This window comes from Dreissena polymorpha, chromosome 1, assembly GCF_020536995.1.
Source record: "Dreissena polymorpha isolate Duluth1 chromosome 1, UMN_Dpol_1.0, whole genome shotgun sequence".
Lineage (NCBI taxonomy): Eukaryota > Metazoa > Mollusca > Bivalvia > Myida > Dreissenidae > Dreissena > Dreissena polymorpha.
The window spans coordinates 122,769,808-122,783,923 of record NC_068355.1 but is presented as its reverse complement, the minus strand read 5'-3'; the positions used below and the strand labels follow the sequence as shown (position 1 = coordinate 122,783,923).

The 14,116-nt window shown below is 35.3% G+C and overlaps 1 protein-coding gene across 10 annotated transcripts in view; it reads right to left on the bottom strand.

The window, feature by feature from the left end:
• Positions 1-14,116, bottom strand: part of LOC127847611 (polyglutamylase complex subunit TTLL1-like) — a 78,882-nt gene continuing 64,766 nt past the window's right edge. For all 10 annotated transcript variants that reach the window (XM_052379683.1, XM_052379708.1, XM_052379700.1 and 7 more), the window contains exons 9-13: positions 12,147-12,290; positions 8,862-8,902; positions 7,153-7,308; positions 1,760-1,813; positions 1-451 (exon numbers count right to left, since the gene is read on the bottom strand). In XM_052379683.1, coding sequence (XP_052235643.1) covers positions 325-451; positions 1,760-1,813; positions 7,153-7,308; positions 8,862-8,902; positions 12,147-12,290 — 522 coding nt within the window. In that variant the 3' untranslated portion in view covers positions 1-324. The remainder of the gene's footprint in view (positions 452-1,759; positions 1,814-7,152; positions 7,309-8,861; positions 8,903-12,146; positions 12,291-14,116) is intronic.

The following is a 14,116-nucleotide window of genomic DNA, read 5'->3' as shown; positions in this document are numbered from 1 at the left end:
CACAGGTTAAATTTTAATATATCAAGCGAACTGACAGTCAAATGTATCCTGTATGGCAAAGCAACAGTGAAACGTCATATGCGTACTGAATGGCAAAGCCAACTTCAATTCCTGAGGTCAACTGAATGTCAAATGCAAAACCTAATAAATTTTAATGTCCACTTAAGACCTTTGGCAAGCTGTAATTTTCAAAGGTGACCTGAAAATGTCACCTTAATGTAAAAAATTTACGGTAAGTCAATTATAAACAGAAAATTTCATGGTCAACGAAATGCCACAGTATTGATGATACAGGAAGATTAAAGGTCAACTGAATGTCAAAGGTCACTTCCAGGTGGCGGGTGAAGGTCGTCCCTTTGTCTCCCTCAGACCGCCTCGCACTGGCCCTGTTCCAAGCTTCATCTTTGGGTCGAGTGCGACTGGGTCTGACTGAGCAAGATCTTCATCGTATCTGAAGAGAAATATATAAATAAATTGAACCAATCTCTGGGAAAACAGGGCCTTATGCATGATTGTGTGTCCCATGTGTATAAGTGACATACCAGATTAGACTGTGCAATCTACACAGGCTTATCAGGGAAGAAACTTTCTACAAATTTGAAAACAATAATTTAGTCTCTTCTAAACAAATATGCAGTACACACAGAAAATGTCATCCCTGATTTTCCAAAGAAGATTGAACAAGCTCATCTGGGATAACACTTTATCCACATGCATTAAGCCTTGTTTCCCAGAGTGCAGCTCAAATGTCATCATAGCTGTAATAAGTACAAGAGTCAACAACTTTGATGATTTTACGCTGTTACAAGAGCTGTGTACACAGACACTGATGATCCAACATACTCAGTATTCTCTATGTTCAGTTAGAACATGCCCTACAATCTGATCCAATGAAATGCAAAGATTGAACTTATTAATTAATTTCCGTATGCACTTAATTATTAAGAGCATGATATCAATTCATGCTATTTCTAAATATTTGATTGGTTGCTTAGTGTTTTCTCATAAGCTGTATCTCAATTGAACATACTTGGAAATAAACTTTACACACCCTCAGTTATGTATTTTGGGATAATTTATCCAAAACAAGGTGATGTTCAATACACGTAATTCTGACTGAGGGTCAGACTTAAAGGTGTTATTTTTTTATCAGTTGGGAAAAGAGTGAAATAACATAAAAATAATTAAATAACATAAAGAGAATGAAATTTCGAAAGGAAATACAACTTGTATAACAATTTGATCTAGAATTCAGAACTTTTACTTACAGCTTTTGGGGAGAATTTACATGAGCTGTATTTATAAATAAACAAAACATATGTGGCAAAAGGGGAGTCATTAATGTTTATTTGTGTTTTTTTTTTATTAATATATTTAATAATTCAAACACTATCTTCTGAGATTTGCACTTCACAAATTCTTCCAACTTAGCTAGCCAACCAGGTCTTTTCATCATGTCAATATTAAAAGCAAAATTACTTTTCTAAATTTATATAACACTTTTATTCACCCCTTTCCCACTCAGACGCAAAAATTAAGTAAAAATGGCTATGTGCAAACAGCATAAAACCAGAACAGCCTGTGAGAAATTCGCAGTCTGTTCAGGTTTTATATACTGTTTTCTGCTCATCAGAATCTAAGGGTTTGAAATGAAGCCTTTAAATTTTGAATCTAGTAAGAAAGGTCTTTAATAAAATTTAATTTTCTGAGGGACTACAAAGGCGTGAAAATACGAATTTAAGTGGTACAGACTACTCACAACACATAGAAGTTTCCCAGGTTCTCCTTTCCAGCTGTCTTGTTCCATCTCACGCTGCAAATTAGTATTCAATGTTACTGTGATACAGACACATCTAATACAATAATAAAAATACATTTGATAACATACTGGACTAACAACTTGTATTATATCCTAAAGTGTTATTATTACACTATTCCAACAAAATCAAATGGGTAATTCCCCGTTTCAAACAGTGTAAACTGATAACAAAAGTAATCAAAAAGTTCAATAGTTTCAATATTTATTTTCTTGTACCTTGTTTCTGAAATAACACAGTTTACTAAAGGAGTGTCAGAGCTGACAAGCTCAAAATAAGCAAAATTATGTGTTTATTTGACATAAAGTCTATGTGATATTTGCAAACAAATTCCAATAAAACCCGTTTTTTTAATGAAAACAAAAGGTTAAAAGAGGGCCATGGGCCCAAAGGCGCTCACCTGAAACCCAAAGGAACTAATCTTTTCTGGGAAGGTGGAGTTCAAAATAATTAAAGTACTTCATGAAACATAAATATCATCATAAGGTTTACAAGAAGAATTCGCTCGCCCCTCAGGAAACCATGCTCTTCAGGGCACCGGAGCCATTTTCAAAAGTAAATCAAGATATTATAGGAACATATGTTCTCAGCATGTTTCATTAAGATTGAACAAAAACGTAACTTATAGACAGTTCACAATGTTTCACTATAGCAATAAAAAGAAATCTGCCACCCACCTCAGGGCCTTGCTTTTAAGCAAACTGAACTATTTTCAGACTTGCAATGATATTTCCAATTAAAAACAACAATCAACCCTATTTAAAACACACATCTTGATAATCACACCAAAACTACCGACCTGACATCCATAAACTGTGAGCCATAACAATTTGTGTTCCACTCTTATCAGTCTGAAGGCCTTTGATGTGAGCTCCAAGATGGGGCCTATTTCTAGGGACTAAGAGCTTTTAAGCTGCAAAGCCTGTTACATAATTAACAATTCAGGCACAGTCAATAGAGAATTAATTAGTTGCTCATGATAAGCAGGTGGATGAATGGGATGAATGAAGAAATAAGAGTGCATTCCTGACAAGCCATGCATTATGATTGGATGTCAAACAGAATTCAAGTTATATACAGTTGTTCTTCTCCCCTAAGTGATTTTCTGTGAAATCAATATTACTAATTAAAATTTTGTGAATATTTATAAAGGGTTTTCAGATGGCAAAAATATGTTTGTTGCACTTCATCCCCAACCAATCATAACATAATAATCCTCTTCAGAAAGGAAACAAAAATAAATTTAACAAGAGGGCTTGAAAGGCCAAAGTCGCTCAGCAGAGATAACATGATATTATTGGGACAAAATCTTCAGACCAAGTTTCACGAAGATCGGAAAATACATGTGGCCTCTAGAGTTTTAACAAGGTTTTACTATAGCCATATAAGGAAAATGCCCCGCCCCCCTGGCAGCCATGTTTTTCAACCAAACCGGCATCATTTTTGAACTCGTCCAAGATATTATCGGGATGAATCTTCTGACCAAGTTTCATGAAGATCGGACAGTAAATGTGGCCTCTAGAGTGTTAACAAGATTTTACTATAGCCATATAAGGAAAAATGGCCCCGCCCCTTGGAAGCCATTTTTTTCAAAGCAAACATAATTATTTTCGAACATCATCCAAGATATCATTGAGACCAATCTTCTGACCAAATTTCATGAGATTGGACAATAAATGTGGCCTCTAGAGTGTAAAACAAGGTTTTACTATAGCCATATAAAGCCATATAAGGAAAAATGCCCTGCCCCTGGTGGCCATGTTTTAAAGCAACCCAAAACCATTTTGAACTCATCCAAGATATCATTGCGACAATCTTCTCACCAAGTTTCATGATGATCGGAAAATAAATGTGACCATCTAGAGTGTTAACAAGGTTTTACTATAGCCATATAGGAAAATAGCCCTGCCCCCGTGGTGGCCATGTTTTTCAAAACAACCGGCATCATTTTTGATCTCGTCCAAGATATTATTGGGATGAGTCTTCTGACCTAGTTTCATGAAGATCGGACATAAATGTGGCCTCAATAGTGTTAACAAAATTTTACTATAGCCTTATATAGCCATATATGGAAAAATGCCCCGCCCCTTGGCGGCCATGTTTTTTCAAGCAAACGTAACCATTTTCGAACTCATCCAAGATATCATTAAGACAAATCTTCTGACTATATTTCATCAAGATTGGACAATAAATGTGGCCTCTAGAGTGTTAACAAGGTTTGACTATATATAGCCATATAAGGTAAAATGCACCGCCCCTGGCGCCATGTTTTTAAACCAACCGGCATCATTTTCGAACTCTTCCAAGATATTATTGGGATGAATCTTCTGACCAAGTTTCATAAAGATTGGACAATAAAAGTGGCCTCTAGAGTGTTAACAAGATTTTACTATAGCCATATACATGTATAGCCATATAAGGAAAAATGCCCCGCCCCTTGGCAGCCATGTTTTTCAAGCAAAGGTTTACCATTTTTGAACTCATCCAAGATATCATTGGGACAAATCTTCTGAGCAAGTTTCATGAAGATTGGAAAATAAATGTGGCCTCTAGAGTGTTAACAAGGTTTTACTATAGCCATATAAGGAAAAATGCCCCGCCCTCTGGCGGCCATGATTTTCAACCAACCGGCATCATTTTCAAAACTCATCCAAGATATTATTGGGATGAATCCTTTATGAAGATCAGACAAAAATGTGGCCTATAGAGTGTTAACAAGATTTTACTAAAGCCATATATAGCCATATAAGGAAAAATGCCCCGCCCCTTGGCAGCCATGTTTTCCAAGCAAACGTAACCATTTCGAACTCATCCAAGATATCATTGAAACCAATCTTCTGACCAAATTTCATGAAGATTGGACAATAAATGTGGCCTCTAGTGAGTTAACAAGGCAAATGTTGAGGCCGCACAACTGACGACGGACAAAAGCGATCACAAAAGCTCACCATGAGCACGTTGTGCTCAGTTGAGCTAAAAATGTAAATGTATACCTTATCGGCATAATTAATATTCAGATGACTGCATGGAGATCATGAATATCATAATATGCATAAATTTCTTTCAAACATGTACATCGGTAATTTCATAGTAGAGTGTAAACAAGGTTACATTATAAAGCCATTTCAAAGCCATATTTTCCAACAAACCGCAACCATAAATGAACTTTGCCTAGATATTCTATCAAGATATCCATAAAACCAATGTTTTGACCAAGTTTCATGATGATTGGACAAAAAAGTGACTTCTAGAGTGTTTACAAAGCTTTTTTACTATACAAATATTAGGAAAAAGACCCCACCCTGGCAGCCATGTTTTTACCGATCCAAACCATTTTTTAACTCAATCGTCGTATCAGGGAAATAATGTTCTGGCCAAATTTCATAAAGATAGGGCAAAAATGTGTCTTATAGACTGTTCACATGTTTTCACTAAATACATATAGAGAAAAACTGTCCCATCCCTGGCAGCCATGTTTTTCAAATGCTCACGACTATTTTCAAACTCGTCCGAGATATCCACATAACTAATGTTTGACCAAATTTCATGATGATTAAGCAAAAATGTGACTTCTAGAGTGTTTACAAGCTTTTTACTATATAAATATAAGGAAAAAGACCCCCCTCCCTGGTGCCATGTTTTTTTAACCAATCCGAACCATTTTCGAACTTAACCCTCGTATCCAGGAAACAAATGTTCTTACCAAATTTCATGAAGATTGGACCAAAAATGTGACTTCTAGAGTGTTCACAGGGTTATTCTATAGCCATATAAGGAATACTGCCCCGCCCCTGGCGGCCATGTTTTTCAACGGACTGGAACAATTTTTGTAACTCAACCAACATATCATTAAGACAAACATTTTAACAATATTACATAAAGGTTGGGCATCAAATGTGACTTCTACAGTCTTCACAAGGTTTTTCTTTTGTTTACCTAGTGACCTAATTTTTGACCCAGCATGACCCAGTTTAGAACTCAGTAGAGGTATCATTGGGACAAATGTTCTGACCAAGTTTCATGAAGATCGGACAAGAAATGTGGCCTGTAGAGTGTTCACAAGGCAAATGTTGACGACGGACGCACGACACACTACGCACAACGGACAAAAAGCGATCACAAAAGCTCACCATGAGCATAAGGTTGTGCTCAGGAACGTGCTCAGGTGAGCTAAAAAAAAACATTAAATACAAAAGTGTTGGTTTTAGAAGACTAAAACGATTTACAATCAAATTGTAATAAAAGAAAACTTACATTATTCTGATCCCTCATAAATTAAAATTGATAATCAACTAAACAACCTTTCCATTAATTGATCGTGGCTCATATATTAAGACACTTAAACTAAAACTCAAGATGTCAAATGAAGTGTAATCTTTAAACTTTTGTCAAGACTGATGATGACTGGAAACAAGGCAGTCCAACAGACAGCTACATTTCCTTTTAAGATTCTTTCAACCATGAAGGAGTGACCTTGACTTTTAGTTACAATGATTAACTCATGACTGCTCAATATCTTTTGAAATACATTAAATTTCATGAAAATCCTTCAAAGGGTATAGGAAATTTGAAGCATATACACAAAAAAGAAGGATGAAATATTGACCTGCAAGTGACCTTTGGACGAAAATTCTAACGTATTCCTTATTCTGCCACATTGACTCAAAATTCTAAACATTTTTTGACAAGTTTATTGAAAATCTCTCCAAGCCAAAGGATCTCACTTTTGACCTTGAATCATGACCTTTGGACAGCTCGATTGACTGTCAGTCCTTAGTCACATTTTCCTCAATTAATTTAACATTTTAGGAATGTTTAAGACGATCTTTTAAGCGGTAAAGCAGATATGGTGCAGACAAGAAAGAATTATAGACAGACACTTTCCTCTTTTATGGAATTTTTGGTTTTCAGAAAGTCTCTTTTAAACTAAAATTTTGTCCAAGCAGAAAGTGTAGACCCAGATAAGCCTCTGCACAAACAAATCTAGGAAGAAACTTTATGAACATGCATTAAGCCCAGTTTTCCCAGAACAAGGCTCATATGGACATATACAATTGTGTCTTGTTCTGAGAAAACTGGGCTTAATTGATGTGCGTAAAGTGTCGTCCCAGATTAGCCTGTGCAGTCCGCACAGGCTAATCAGGGACGACACTTTCCGCTTTAATGGTATTTTTAGTTTCAAGGAAGTCCCTCCTTACCGAAAAACAAGTTTAGGCGGAAAGTGTCGTCCCTGATTAGCCTGTGCGGACTGCACAGGCTAATCTGGGACGACACTTTACGCACATGCATTAAGCCCAGTTTTCTCAGAACAAGACACAATTCAAAGCAAACATACTCTGGCTGTTCCCCGGGAGGAATGACGATATTGATGACGTCATTGATCAGCTTGTACTTCATGATGCGGTCGCTTGACGTGGTACTGGTGAGGGAGGGAGAGGCGTTCACCTCAATCAACCATGGCTTCAGGTTGTCATCTATGATAATGTCCCACCTGACAAAGAAGTCATGGACATTTCCACAATATGTTTGTTTATCATGTTGGAAAGTTTTTTAGCCTCGGGGACGACACTTTCAGATATTAAAGGATTTTTCGTGCTCTTTTTAGAAAAATCCAGCTTAAGCAAAAAGTGTCCTCCCTTACAACCGGACAACACTCTATACACATTAAGCCCCATATTCCCAGTGCAAGGCTCAACAATCAGAAGTGTACTTATTTCGTCAACCATCAGAAGTGTACTTATTTCGTCAACCATCAGAAGTGTACTTATTTCGTCAACCATCAGAAGTGTACTTATTTCGTCAACCATCAGAAGTGTACTTATTTCGTCAACCATCAGAAGTGTACCTATTTCGTCAACCATCAGAAGTGTACTTATTTCGTCAACCATCAGAAGTGTACTTATTTTGTCAACTATCAGAAGTGTACTTATTTCGTCAACCATCAGAAGTGTACTTATTTCGTCAACCATCAGAAGTGTACTTATTCGTCAACCATCAGAAGTGTACTTATTATGTCAACCATCAGAAGTGTAATTATTTTGTCAACTATCAGAAGTGTACTTATTTTGTCAACCATCAGAAGTGTACTTATTTTGTCAACTATCAGAAGTGTACTTATTTCGTCAACCATCAGAAGTGTACTTATTTCGTCAACCATCAGAAGTGTACTTATTTCCTCAACCATCAGAAGTGTACTTATTTTGTCAACCATCAGAAGTGTACTTATTCGTCAACCATCAGAAGTGTACTTATTAGTCAACCATCAGAAGTGTAATTATTTTGTCAACCATCAGAAGTGTACTTATTTCGTCAACCATCAGAAGTTTACTTATTTCGTCAACCATCAGAAGTGCACTTATTTTGTCAACCATCAGAAGTGTACTTATTTCGTCAACCATCAGAAGTGTACTTATTCGTCAACCATCAGAAGTGTACTTATTATGTCAACCATCAGAAGTGTAATTATTTTGTCAACCATCAGAAGTGTACTTATTTCGTCAACCATCAGAAGTTTACTTATTTTGTCAACCATCAGAAGTGTACTTATTTCGTCAACCATCAGAAGTTTACTTATTTTGTCAACCATCAGAAGTGTACTTATTTCGTCAACCATCAGAAGTGTACTTATTTTGTCAACCATCAGAAGTGTACTTATTTCGTCAACCATCAGAAGTGTACTTATTTCGTCAACCATCAGAAGTGTACTTATTTGGTCAACCATCAGGAGTGTACTTATTTTGTCAACCTTAAAAGATTCACAGTTATTTCAATACAACCCAAAATTTGTTTCAATATGTGAAAATTTTACACTTTCTATTACTAATTAAAGTTTCAAATAGTGGACAATATATTTATGTCAATACATCTCAAAGAAAAAAAGTTTTCCATAAAAGTAGTGCTGTATACTTCATTATCATTCAATTAGTGTCATTTAATATTTATGAATACTAATATTTTCATTTTTTTCCGGCAAAGATCAAATAACAAGATATATAAGCAAGTATACACAACACATGATATTGGTTATTATTCTGTTAAACTTACCCATAGCATTCAAAACAATGTCTATCATTTGAAATCACTCCCTGAAACACACAACGTTTATTTTGGTCAATTATAACTATTTCTAGATTTATATAAAGCAAAATAACAAGAAAACTAGAGCCATGACTGACAGTGATTAATACCCATACACATAAGTACCTTTTTTGGTGGCAAAGACATACAGCCTAAACAATAAATGCTCCGTTCCACTTATCCCTTTCTCCCATAAGAAGCAAAGTGAAAATGGCTTAAGTTACCAGCATAAAACCAGATCAGCCTGCATGTAACTCGCAGTGTGTTCAGGTTTTATGCTGTTTGCTGCTCATCAGTAACTAAAGGTTGGAAATGAAGCCTTTAAAACTTGAATCTAGTAAGAAAGGTCTAAATTTTACTTTCTGAGATACTAAAATGCCTCAAAAAACGTATCTAAGGGGTAAAGGGTTATGATCTAGCCAGGTGGTTCTTGTGTGCTAGATATAAAGATAAGGCATTAATGTACATCGTTTAAAAATGAATAGCTAGTTTGTTATTGAGTAGATGCCATATATCTATATTAAATAACATTAAAACGTTACCGCAATGTGCGACAACCAAATGAAGTTTTGATGGAACACATCTATGAATTGAATTGCATGACAATAGCTTTTGAGAGTCTTAGCGGAATCTCTTTTTAAAGCAATAGTGACCTTGAAATTGACATCAAGCATAACACATGCAGTCCTAACCAAGACAAACTTTTACGACATATTTATGCATAAGCAAATAAAAAAGTGAATTTACATTAAGATTGAATGCAACACATTAATGTACACATTATTCTAAAACAAGAGATGTGTTTGTCAAAAACACAATGGTCCCTATTGCGCCGCGTTAAAATAAAATTTCAATATATCATTTGGCAGGTTTAGAAATTATCTCCCTTTTAAAGATTATTACTTCCCTTGGATTGTATTTTTTTACTTTTGACCTTGAAGGATGACCTTGACCTTTCACCACTCAAAATGTGCAGCTTCATGAGATACACGTGCATGCCAAATATCAAGTTGCTATCTTCAATATTGCAAAAGTTATTGCAAAATTTTAATGCAGTAGGTTTAAGTTTTGGGACAGAATGACAGACAGACAGGCCAAAAACATATACCCCCGATCATTCGATCCCGGGGCATAAAAACTGGACCAAATTGAAAGCAAATTTCTGTTTACAATAAAACTGCATTTGCATTTATGTAAATCATCACAATAATTATTTGATACCTCTTTGCCTGTTACCTTTGCAATAAATTTTTTGCAGACACTATTTAAATAAATATTGTCTAAAACATAAATGTAACATGCCTAAATAAACTTGTTAAAATTGTAAAAGCTGTCAATGAATGAACAAGATGTGTTTGTCAGAAACACAATGCCCCCTTTTGCGCCGCTTTGAAATAAAATTTCAATAGATCATTTGGCAGGTTTAGAAGTTATCTCCCTTTTAAAGCTAATTACTTACCTTGGATTGTATTTATGACTTTTGACCTTGAAGGATGACCTTGACCTTTCACCAAAATGTGCAGCTTCATGAGATACACATGCATGCCAAATATCAAATTGCTATCTTCAATATTGCAAAAGTTATTGCAAAACTTTAATGCAAGGTTAAAGTTTTGGGACAGAATGACATACTGACAGACAGGCCAAAAACAATATACCCCCCGATCATCCGATCTGGGGGCATTAAAAATCCATAGCACATAAAAAGAAAACACCGATAAACATATGCATTTTTTGCATCTTTATTCACATAAAACAATGAATGATCACACTTAAACTGTCAAAGGCTTCAGCATGGTTTGATTATGATAGTGAAAAAAATGAGCGTGATAGGCACAACAATAATTATACTTAAAAACTCCTTTGAGATAGAAATGGAAGGTTGAAGGAAAATAAAGAGACAAGTCCCAACCGCTCTATATTGGATTCCACCTTTTAACAGATCATAAAAATTACATTTAAATGAATTCATGCATATTTCTAAGAGTAAAATGGCTCATTATTATGACAAATTTCAAACTAGAGTTACTAAACTTGGTCTATGGTGTCAATTCAATAATGAGAATACATAGCTTAAATTTGAAACAAATTTGTCCAATTACACCTGAGAAACTGAATTATTCTGCTCAGACACCAACCCTGATGCCTGGGTGAGTATAATGGCTTGCTTTTACTTCTAAAAGTTTAGCCATCAGAAGTTGTTTTTTGTTGTTGTTTTTTATGTTGTTTTTTTTAATTAATTATTTATGAATAACAAGATTAAAGGCAATATAAAACAAGAGATGTGTTTGTCAGAAACACAACGCCCCCTAATGCGCCACTTTGATTATTTTTTTTACCTTTGACCTTGAAGGATGACCTTGAACTTGACCTTTCACCACTCAAAATGTGCAGCTCCAAGAGAAGTAAGTAAGGGATTGAATGGAGAAATTATTTTATTTTACTTTTATTTTTGACCTTTGACCTTGAAGAATAACCTTGACCTTTCACCACTCAAAATGTGCAGCTCCAAGAGATACATATGCATGCCAAATATGAAGTTGCTGTGTTAAATATTAAAAAAGTTATGATAAAACTTAAACGAAGTTTTAGGAAAGAAAAATACAATGATATTTGACCTTTGACCTTGAAGGATGACCTTGACCTTGACTTTTAACCACTCAAAATAAGTAGCTCAATTAGATACACATGCATGGTAAATATCAAGTTGCTATGTTCTATATTGCAAAAGTTATCAAACTTTAATCAAGGTTAAAGTTTTGGGTCAGAATGACAGACAGGCAGCCAGACAGACAGGAAGAAATCAATATAACCCTGATCTATCAATCCGGGGGCATAAAAACATGGGAAAGATTAGAGGTACAATATGAATAAAACAGGATTACAACCTGTTGTGAAAGGAGATGTTGATCTATTGATCCGGGGGCATAAAAACATGGGAAAGATTAGAGGTACAATATGAATAAAACAGAATTACAACCTGTTGTGAAAGGAGATGTTGATCTATTGATCCGGGGGCATAAAAACATGGGAAAGATTAGAGGTACAATATGAATAAAACAGAATTACAACCTGTTGTGAAAGGAGATGTTGATAAACAATCCTGTTATAAGTAGTGTATGTTACATCAATGTACTAGACATTGCAGAGTATTTCAGTTCTAAGGATTTCTTGCAAAGACATTTCATGCTCTTCTGCTAGCCAAATAGGCCCTAACTAAACAAAAGTTTTTCTTAATGAAATCAAACTTACAGCAACTGCCTTTAATGTGTGAACAATCAGCCAGTCAATCTCATCAAAAAGCTTGTCAGTGATTTCCTTGCCTCGTGTGCTTTCCAGGTAGAGTCGCAAATTCTGCGTCGTCCACTTGCCCCCGTGCACCGCATTGTAGTCGTTCTAAAAGTACCGGAAGAGGTTTACAACCAAATAATGTTAACCCTTTCCATTTCAGAAGGAAAGTGAAAATGGCTATATGCAACCAGCATAAAACCAGAACACTCGGAGTCTGTTCAGGTTGTATGCTGCTTGCTGCTCGTCAGTGTATTTGGGTTGAAAATAAAGCCTTTTAAACTTTTAATCTAGTAAGAAAGGCCTTCAATTGATTGATTTTCTATTGGACTACAAATGTGTTAAAGGGCATTGATAGGTAAAAGTTTATATAGCAACTTTAAAGGATGATTCTTATATCAACAAGAGCTGTCACCATAGGATGACTTATGCCCCCTATAAACGCTTGATAGAAGTTATGAGCTTTTTTCGAAACCTAAACCCAGATTTCGAAACCTAAACGCAGACCCTAACATCAAAGTCAAGGTCACAGGGGTCAAAATTTGTTGCGTATGGAAAGGCCTTGTCCATATATACATGCATACCAAATATGAAGGTTATATCTCAAGGGACATAGAAGTTATGAGCATTTTTCAAAACCTAAACACAGATTTTTAAACCTAAACGCGGACCCTAAGTTCAACGTCAAGGTCACAGGGGTCAAAATTTGTGCACATATGGAAAGGCCTTGTCCTTATACACATGCATACCAAATATGAAGGTTATATCTCAAGGGACATAGAAGTTATGAGCATTTTCAAAACCTAAACACAGATTTGGAAACCTAAACGCGGACCCTAAGTTCAACCTCAAGGTCACAGGGGTCAAAACTTGTGTGCGCATTGAAAGGTCTTGTCCATATACACATGCATACCAAATATGAAGGTTACGTCTCAAGGGACATAGCAGTTATGAGCATTTTTCGAAACCTAAACGCAAAATGTGATGGAAAGACGGACAGACGGACGGACGGATAGTCTGATCACTATATGCCCTCCTACCCGCGGCATAAAAATAGTGAAATTATAGCAATTTATGTTTTCAGTATTTGATAGTTTTCATGTCTCCTGAGCTGATGATAATTGATAACAGACTGCAGAACTAGTCTGTCAGACTCTGAGAAAACAGGAAATATCTGACAAATATTTCAAGATTGAATTTCTTTTTTAAATTCACATGTGACAAAGGCGCTTCTGACAGATTGATTTAATGTCCGATATGTTTCCAACCTTTACTGTCTATGTTTCTGGCAAGTTATTTTGATGTTTCATTGAGACTAAATTTATTTCCACTCACGTCATATTGCCAAACATTTCCACATGTTCTGATGTGCAAAACAGTTATGCTGTTCATAAAACATTTGATTTGTAAATGTTTTAATTGAACAAATTGAAGATTAATTTGGATACAAAATATTTTTGTTAAAAAATCTTATGTGTGACAAGATTGGATATTGTCAAATCACTAATAAACAATTTCATTTTTCATTTACCTTTGGAGTGTGCAAAGTTATGATTTAAAATAAAACTATGCAAAAACAAAACTGAAAATGTCAAAAATGTTTTAGTGCCTTGTGTTATAACCATACTAGTATGTTCAATAAGTAAGTGGTAAATCAACATTAAAGTTCATATTAATTCCCAAATAGCATCTTGGTAAAATTGATATGCTTAACCTTTGTCAACATTAACAACATACAATGTAGTTTGTTTCCATCACCAGACAAAACTAAAACTGTTGTGCCTGAAACACCACCAGCATGCCACTTTGTCTGAGGTCATTGGCATTGTCATTTAAGCTTAATGTACCAACATATAAAGTTTAATTTTAAAATTTTAAATTATGGTAAACATAAGCCCTGAACAAAATTTCAGCATGAACATTCACAAGGGCAA